Raw genomic sequence first — 9,524 nt, forward strand, 5'->3', positions numbered from 1 at the left:
GATCAGGCATAGATCGATCCGAAAGAAAAAGAACGGCGATCCAGGTAAGGGATCGGTCGATCCGGTACACGCAGATCGGTCGATCCGTGAATAGGATCGGTCGATCCGGTACACGCAGATCGGTCGATCCATGAATAAGATCGGTCGATCCATAATTATGGGATCGGTCGATCCAAGGTAAGCCATGTCCGGTTTGATTTCACTCAAATTAAACCGGAAAACACCCATACAAACACCCACATCTCGAAAATGTCGATCAAAATTGATGAAATTTCATCTTCCTCTCCTCTCAAACTCTCTCAAACCTCTCAAGAACACCAAATTCGATTTCCATCATCTCTCATCCGATTTTTGTAATTCTTGGTGCTAAACTCATTAGTTTTTCAAGCTCTAACCATTTCTACCATCAGTTTTCATCAAGACACAGGTATGACTCTCTAAATTGGGAATCTAAAATCGCCCTAGGGTTTGATGATGGGGAATCTCCGAATTTTAAATAGAATGGCATCTAGGATGGTTTATTTGTGATGATTATACTCATGGGTTACCTTGATTGCCAATTTATGGGATGAATTGCGATTTTTTTTTTAAAAAAAAAAAAAAAAAAAATTAATTAATTTTAGAGTTTAATTGAAAAACGAAAATTGGAATGGAGTGTGATGTGTTATTTTGAGTTTAGAGAAGAGATGTGTGCTAAATTTTAAAATGTTTAGGGGATTGATCAGAATTGATTTTATAAGAGTGTTTTTCAATTTGTCTCTTACTTGGGTTTTGATGAATTAATTTTGCAGATAATGCCTAAGAGACAGAAGAAGCAGGGTGAGCGTGGGGGTTCCTCGGTACAGACTGGTAGGCTCAGCACAAAGGGCAAGTTCCGAAAGACGGATAGGTCTCATCCTGCGAATCGAGAGATAACCCAGCAGTGGGATATACATGATGATGATTTCTATGAGCAGATGAGGGGAGTGGAAATATGTCCGTCGCGCTTCGCTCACAGAGACACTACAGATGCATTGGGGATAACCGAGGATATTGAAGCCTTGTTCGAGAAGATTGGCCTGGGATACATCTTCGATCTCCACTGTGATTGCTATGCTGATTTGACCAGGCAGTTCCTCGCATCAGCCCGCCTCTACCATCCTGACGAGGACAACCCGGTAGCTGATAAGGCGATGTTCTCCTTCATTGTGAACAGGCAGTTCCACTCCATGACCATCTTTCAGCTGTGCGACAACTTTGGGTTCGGAAAAGGACGTCAATCTTGTGTTCCTGACTTCCCGGAACACAATGATTTCTGGACATTCATCGCTTCAGGAAACTTCATCTCTCGAGAGGCCAAGCAAGCTAGAATTCGTAGCCCTGTTCTGCGATATGCTGTGAGAGTGATCAGCAGTGTTGTCTATGGGAAGACAGAACCCGCTGCAGTGACTAAAGATGAGCTAGCTCTTCTGTTCATTGGGGCTGGACACCTATGGCCTCAACCTATGTTAGCGGGAAGGACATAAACATAGGAGCTGTGATCGCGGAGAAGCTTGCGTACTTCAAAGTTTCAGATACGAAGAGATGTGGGTTTGGAGCGGTTATCACACAGATCTTAAGGCATTGTGGGGTGTTTCTTCCACCTGTTGACAGAGTGGTGGATAAGAAGGGGATGTATCAGAACTTTTTCGACATGAGAGCACTCATTAGCAGCCACTACCTCACCGGCCCTTGGCGAGGAAGCATCGACAAGTCCGCCCCTCATATCTACCAGTTCCAGAACCAACAAGGGAGAGAGCAATTTGTCAAGCTACCCGATACCGCCATCACCGAGCTGACTGATCCAGGTGCTATCATATTTCTACCACTGCCTGCATCTCTCTGCACCAGACCCGCGACACTGAAGAAGAAAGGAGTCGCATCATCATCGACACACCAGCAGACACCACATGATGATATAGAGGAGGAACCTGAAGATGAGGAAAGTCTTTTCCCCACGGATTTCACTCCGTATATGCTGCCACCAGCACCTCCCGCTACTGCATCCGCTGCTGAGATCAACGCTTGGTCGATCAAGAGCCATCAAACCAACAACTCCATACTGCTGAAGATGTGGAAGGGAATCTGCAACATTAAGAAGGGATGCGCATCACAGCCAGCTGTTTCTGGAGATAGCGATGACGACTCAGGCGCTCACGACACCGCTGCTGGACCTGAGGCTGCGGAGGACTCTGATGATGATGGAGCCTTGGAGAGGCGCTCCAAGAGGCGTACTGACCGCAACGCCTGATCGGTAATCTCTCTTGGAATTATTTTCACACCGAGACGGTGTGAAGTAAGTCTGGGGGAGGATGCTACTTATGTACCATATTGCTTTTATTTCTTTTATTTTCTTAGTTTATCGGATTTGATTGTGTTTAAAAAAAAAAAAAAAAAACTCTCTACGTATTTTTTTTCTCAGACCCTGTGATGATTATTAGACTATTTCCTTGTGTGTTGTGCATTACATTTCATATTGACCATTTTTCAGGACTGTTAGCGCAGACAAACCGAGGAACCACTTGACCAAGCAACCTCTCCTTAAATCTTTTATCAAGTCTCGGTGAATTGTAATCGACTCAAATATTTTTGACCATTAATGAATTTAATTTCTTTTGACCAGGAATCAACATCAGGAAACGGTACACCATATACACATTCAGGATTTTCTTTACCACATTTTACCACTCTTTAATAATCCTGAATGGCCAGACTCATCAATAGTTTGGTACCACACCTACACCGTACCCTTTTATTTCATCTCCATGCATTCTTACACACTGATTATATGTGCATACATGTGCAAAAACAATGGAGAGATTAGGGTAGACATGGTTCATCCGACTGCTTAGGTAGGATCGGAACATTTAGGTGGTTAGACACGGACCTGTGTGTCTAGAGGTGTAAATGGAAAAATTGGGTGTTGTAAGTGTGTGATTGCATCGCAGTGTATATATTCAATTTCGGTTTGTATATGTTTTCTTCAAAAAAAAAAAAAAAAAAAAAAAAAAGATATGATTCGATCGATTACCACAAAACATTTGCAAGTAATCGGTCCAAAAAAAAAAAAAAAAAGAGTTCATGTTTATATCTCATTCAGTATATTTGATTTAGACATTTTATTTTTATTTTATGTACTAGAGATGATGCTTTGTTTAAATTTGGGGTTAGAGTTTGAGATTTGTTGGGTTTTGATCATTTGAGACTTGAGCAGTTCGAAAACATGGTTATCAATATACTCGGTCTCTCCAGCGATTTTGCATAATGTTTTGCATTTTTTTTTTGTTATCGCTGATACCCACAAACACTTGAGCCTCACCTAATTAAACACTAAAACAGCCTCCCATACACCGAGCCCGTTATACCTGATGGAGATATCTTTGGTGGAAAGGTCACGCCCTTTTTAATGAATGTAAAGAGTTGATTACTTGAAACTGAGACTTGCAGGTCTGAAATATGGAAAGGTTTGCGCGGTCTTGGTGGGGATTTGGAATGAATGCCTTGACAGTCTCTGATTTAAGTGGTTAGCGAAATCACAAGGTAAGATCTACTGAGGGTTAGTGAGCTCCCAAATTTTAATCCTCTTTACTTGAGGACAAGCAAAGATTCAAGTCTGGGGGAGTTGATATTCCGTATTTTTAACGGTTTTAAACTCGTTTTGGAGTAATTAAATGGTCGGTTTTAATTAATGTTTTGGTCTATTTGATGCGTTTTGGTGTTCTTAAGTGTAATATGCAGGTTACTAGATAGTTTGAAAGAAAAGAACGCATTCAGGATTTATTCAGAAGCAAGATGGACCGAACAATGGACCGAACGAGAAGTATTGATCGCACAGAGCCACAGATCGACCGATCCGTTCCATGTGGATCGACCGATCCATGGTTTCAGCACTAGATCGACCGATCCGGTCTATGTGGATCGACCGATCTCAGGCTCTACGGGCTCCACACGCACAAACGAGCTTTTCACTCCTTTTTACCCACTCCCCTCAATAATTCAGGGGAGAACTCGACTTTGGAGACTCAGAAAAGACCAGGGGCGACCAAAGAGGAGATTTACAAGTTCTAGAGAGAAGATTTGAGTGTTTTGTACTTGTTTTGGTGTGATTTGTGAAGATTTGTAAAGGAGTTCATCTCAAAACCATTTGGAGAAGATCTTCTGAACCTTTACTCTGTTTTAATACAATCTTATCATGTTTTCTTCATCAAAATCGTTTTGTTCTTGCTTAGTTATGTGTGAGTAGTCATCTAGTTGGGTTTAGGGGTTCTCATAGGGGATTTCTTGATGTTTTGATCCATAAAACGTGTGTAGACTAAGGGATTACGTTTTGGTTCTTCATCTAATGGATTTCTTACTGCTTGAACTGAATTGATCACTTAGTTCATGATTTCAGATTGTTTGATGCACCGAAAGTGATTGTTTGAACTTCCAAAAATACTTTAGATGAGCAAAGTGTCCTTAACCCTCGGAAGTTGATGTTATTGCGCTTTGTGAACATATTGAACCTGTTCTTAACGCTTGTTTAGAAATTGAAACTCAGCGGAAGTTAGTGTGGAGATTTCTATAACATAGAGAATTAGCGCTACGGAAGTAGGTTAATTCTAATATCGTGTTTGAGTTCTAGACGGTTCTTAATATATCCCTATGTCTGCCATTAATTGTATCTTGATTAAAAAGAAATCCCTGAGAATTCCCAATGCCCAACGTTTGTTTTAAAATAGTTTTCAAATCGTTTAAATCATCTTTTTACAACTTGTTTATGTTTTGTGACACTAGAGAAAATTAAATAAAAACCAACAAAAAATATATCTTGTTTCGCTATAGCTATTAACTTGTCTGCAACTCTACGTGTGATCATCGGTCCCTGTGGATCCGATCCCGTATTACTACTGCGTACTTTACTGTGCACTTGCAGTTAGATAATCGGGTTAAAACTCGAGACATCATTTGCCATGTTTGAAATGAAAGGCTAATGAACTATGCTAGTTTGTATACCTATATTGCTAGTTTGCCATGTTTGAAATGAAAGGCTAGTTTGATTGAGACCAAGTCTATTATGTAAATGTCATCATTAACGGTTACTTAATGCACTTGCAAAGTTGGTTGTGTAATGTGTATTAACTGAGATGTACTTTGGTAGTTAGGTCATTATGGTTGTGTTAATTACAGTTTCACCTATTAAACCGAGCTTCTAGGAGATAATTTTTTCACCATCATCTTCTTTCTCTTCTCTTCTCGGGTCCCTTCTCTCTTCTTACTGCTATGAATCCGTATAGCCAGTCCTCTGGTTATATGGGCCTTCTTCACAGTCAACATGAAAGTGTTCTCCATGAAAACTCTCCTTATGAGAGTTTTCATTCTGGATCTTCAGAAATCCCTCAATTCAGTTCTCAACAATGTGAGGCTCCAACTCCACCTACAGACATACCCGTGGAGCGTGGGAAGAGACACAAATGGACCCCAGCGGATGACGAGCTTCTAATCAGTGCCTGGTTAAACACATCTAAGGATGCTATAGTCGGCAATAACCAAAAATCTGGGACCTTCTGGCAACGAGTTGGAGATTATTTCTTAGCGGCACTACTTAGAAGAGATGGTCGTCAAAGTAGCGAACATCTCCATTATAAGCAGAGGTGGCACAAGATCAATGATCAAACTAACAAGTTTTGTGGTGCATATGCGGCTGCAGAGAAGCAAATTAGTAGTGGTCAGAATGATAACGATGTTCTGAAGGTGGCCCATGACATCTTCTACTCTGATCAGGAATCAAAATTTACACTTGAGCATGCTTGGTGTGTGTTGAGGCATGAACAGAAATGGCTTAGCCTCAACACCACTAAAGCTTGTGGAAGTTCAAAGAGGAAAAGCGGTGAAACAGGTTCCCAACTGTCTTCCACCAGTGTTACTGACCATGTGATCCGGCCTGAAGGTGTCAAGGCTGCAAAAGCTAAAAGGAGTAATGGTCAGGGGAAGTCGGTTGCTGATTATACAAGCGTTTGGGAAATGAGGCAGGAGGATCTCGCGAGGAAAGAAAAACTCTCCAAGCTTGCCATACTAGACACTTTACTTGCCAAAAAAGAACCACTCGGTGAGGCTGAAGAAGTTGCCAAAAACAAGCTACTAGCCGAGTATATATAGCTTTCTAGTGTCGCATAAACCACCTCCTTAAGTGTCTTTAATTTATGCCTAGCTTTCTATGTTTTAATGTACTGCTTTGGTTACGAGCTCCTCTATGTTTTTAATGTCGCAAGAACAAGATCCTCTATGTTTTTAATGTACTTCTATCTTTATGTTGGTTAATATATGAATGTATGTGCTTCGTGGTTGTTGAACTTGGTCGTTAGTTAATTAAAATGAATTTCCTTCTTTATTAATTAACTCTCTAATATTACCCTTGTTATTTTTTACAGGTTTCATCAAACATGGGTCTTGACTACAGCTACGCCCAACCTTCCCAATCTGAGGAGTTTGGTGGGGATGAGGCGGAAAGTGACAGCGAAATTGAAGCGCTGATTCGTCAAGACCAGGCAGAGCTAAGTTACGTGAACAGTGAGGAGATTCTGTACCCTCCGCAGCCTGAGGTTGAATTCGATTTTCTACAGACATGCTACTGTGGTAGTCAACCCCAGCTAGCTACATCGCAGAGTAGAACCGATCCAGGTAGAAGATACTACACATGTTCTAACATTGATGATGGAGAGTGCCATGTTTGGAAATGGTGGGATGAGGCTGTAATGGAGGAGATGAGAGCCAGGGATAGACACACACTTCAGTTAGCCGAAAAGGTAGATTCTCTGAACTTCTTGAGTGACTACGAGACTGAGCAGAAGCTGGTTAGGCTAGAGAACCTTGTGTTTGAGTTGGCAAAGAATAAATCAAGGTCTAGCTTTGATTACTTTATTGCGGTTATGGCCATTGTCATTATTGTAATAGGTATTGTCCTCATCTTTATGTAATCTGTTTATGAGGAATTGATCATTGATCATGTTTATGTAATCTGTATAATGACTTATGTTTTTGATGAATTGATCATTGATCTAAGCTATAATGTGTTATGACTATTGGAACTCTTTGTATTTACGTGAATGTCTTATGTATTGTCTTAATTTTTTCATGTCAAGTGTGCGAGTACTTGTATTGTCAAGTGTGCTCGTGAGTGACGGTCTTGTGATTGAATATAACACCAAAACTTAAGTGTGCTCGTGAGTGTATTGTGACAAGAAATAAAGTTAAAGGGTCACAAGTTGTAGTAAAGGGTCACAAGACTAACAAGAAACAATCAAAGAGTATGATCTTCTTTTTCCTATAAATAAGAGAAACCAACTTCACAATTATATATATCCACTTCTCGTTAAAAACATACTTCTCCTTTCTACTTATCTCATTCAAAACCTTTGTTTTTTTTTTTCTTTCACAATGGCATCATCTTCCCATTATCACTACCACAAAGATGATGATGCTGAATTCGAATCTATGTTTGAAGAATTCTTAGAAATCCCAGATATTATTCCCGAACCAAAAGAGCGAAAAAAATGTATTTTTATTGAGAGAAACCGAGAAGACGGTCACAAGAAGCTTTGGAATGATTATTTTAGCGAAACTCCAACATTCCCGCACAATATATTCCGGAGACGGTTTCGAATGAACAAGTCATTGTTCTTGGGTATTGTGCATCGTCTCTCCCAAGAATTTCAGTATTTTCAACCAAAAGAAGATGCAGTCGGACGGTCTAGTCTATCTCCGCTCCAAAAATGTACTGCAGCAATTCGTCAATTGGCGTATGGTGGTGGGGCTGATACCGTTGACGAATATGTCCGACTAGGTGAAACAACAGCTAGAAAATGTTTGCACCATTTTACCGCCGGAATAATCCACTTGTTTGGAGATCAATACCTAAGACGTCCAACACCGGAGGATCTGGAAAGACTACTATATATTGGAGAACAACGTGGATTTCCAGGAATGGTTGGAAGCATCGACTGTATGCATTGGCAGTGGAAGAATTGCCCAGCCGCTTGGAAAGGAATGTATTCACGAGGAACCGGAAAACCCACAATTGTGTTGGAGGCGGTAGCTTCGTACGACCTCTGGATATGGCACGCGTTTTTTGGAGCTCTAGGTACTATGAACGATCTTAATATTCTTGATCGATCACCTGTTTTTGATGAAATAATTAACGGAAACGCTCCGGAAGTCAATTTCCATGTCAACGGAAGGGAGTACCATTTGGCTTACTATCTCGCCGATGGTATTTATCCGAAATGGGCTACTTTTATTCAATCTATCCGACTCCCACAAGGTCCAAAACATTGTTTATTTGCTAAACACCAAGAAGCCGTCCGAAAAGATGTTGAGCGGGCCTTCGGAGTCCTCCAAGCTAGATTCGCGGTTGTTAGAAATCCATCTAATTTATGGGATAAAAACAAAATAGGAAATATTATGAGAGCATGTATCATACTCCATAATATGATTGTCGAAGATGAACGAGATTCATACACTAACGCTTCAGAATTTCAACAAGGAAAAGATGTGGATCCCACTTTTGTAGTCAAACGGACTACAAATCTCGGTACTACAGTGGGACGTCGAGCAGAAGTTCGGAATACCCAATGCCATCAACAATTAAAAGAAGATTTGATTGAAAATATATGGGCTAATTTTGGACATTTCCTGAATATCTAGAATGTTTAAGTTTCTATGAATTCAATAAAATGTTGGTTTGCTTCTTTTTTTTTAATGTTTGTAATTTTTTTCCTTGTTTTTTTCTTTTCAAGTTTGTAATTTTCTCATGTTTTATATTTTAATGTTAAATGTTTTATTTTAAATTTATCTTTAAAATGTCATTACTTATTAAAAATGTATACTTTAATAACTAAGAGATATCTAAAAGTCCTACCAATAATCCTAACTTTTAGCATTCTCTTTAACTTTTTCTCTTAACATCAAAATAATATTAAAATAATCTAAAGACTTAGAAATTAGTCTCACCAATAATCATGTCCTAAGAGATGGTTTTTACTGCCACATGTTTGACATTTATTGGTTTAAAAAATATGTTTTTTTTTATTTTATTTTCCTTTGACGTAAAAAAAATGGATTTCTTCTTCCTCTCAAGATCGACGCTCTAGACGGTATTCTCTGTAAATTTGGGTTTGATTTTCGCAGTTGCAGACTTTTGTGGTGTTTTCAATCTGAACCAGAGCTGTTCTTCAAGTGTTTTATTTTATCTCTGTTTCTGATTGATTGAATAAAGCTTCTGGTCGTTTTGATCAGATTTTGTTTTCTGATTTGTTAAAAATCAGAGTTTAAAGGAGTTCGGGGTGAAGATTGAAGTTTGTGAAAGGATGGTGATCGAGGAAGGAGTGCTCGAATTGGTACAAGATGTTTGAAGCTCAAAGTCACGATGAAGATGAAAGAGATGTGGTTAAGAGACCCCAATAGGATTGTACCAATATAGGATAGAAAATTAAAGGTTTCCAATTACGTCAATTAAGTTAAGTTAATCC

At 39.6% G+C, this 9,524-nt stretch overlaps 1 protein-coding gene across 1 annotated transcript; it reads left to right on the forward strand.

Moving 5' to 3' along the window:
* The first annotated feature begins 5,280 nt into the window (after positions 1-5,280).
* LOC106408079 (glutathione S-transferase T3-like) lies at positions 5,281-6,156 on the forward strand. Its single transcript, XM_013848907.1, has one exon. It carries the CDS (start codon positions 5,281-5,283, stop codon positions 6,154-6,156), a length of 876 nt encoding a protein of 291 aa, XP_013704361.1.
* Positions 6,157-9,524: the final 3,368 nt, after the last annotated feature.

The sequence above is a fragment of the Brassica napus genome, chromosome C2, assembly GCF_020379485.1.
Source record: "Brassica napus cultivar Da-Ae chromosome C2, Da-Ae, whole genome shotgun sequence".
Lineage (NCBI taxonomy): Eukaryota > Viridiplantae > Streptophyta > Magnoliopsida > Brassicales > Brassicaceae > Brassica > Brassica napus.

Coding starts and splice junctions, on each gene's coding strand:
- LOC106408079 (XM_013848907.1), top strand. CDS start 5,281: ATGAATCCGTATAGCCAGTCCTCTGGTTATATGGGCCTTCTTCACAGT.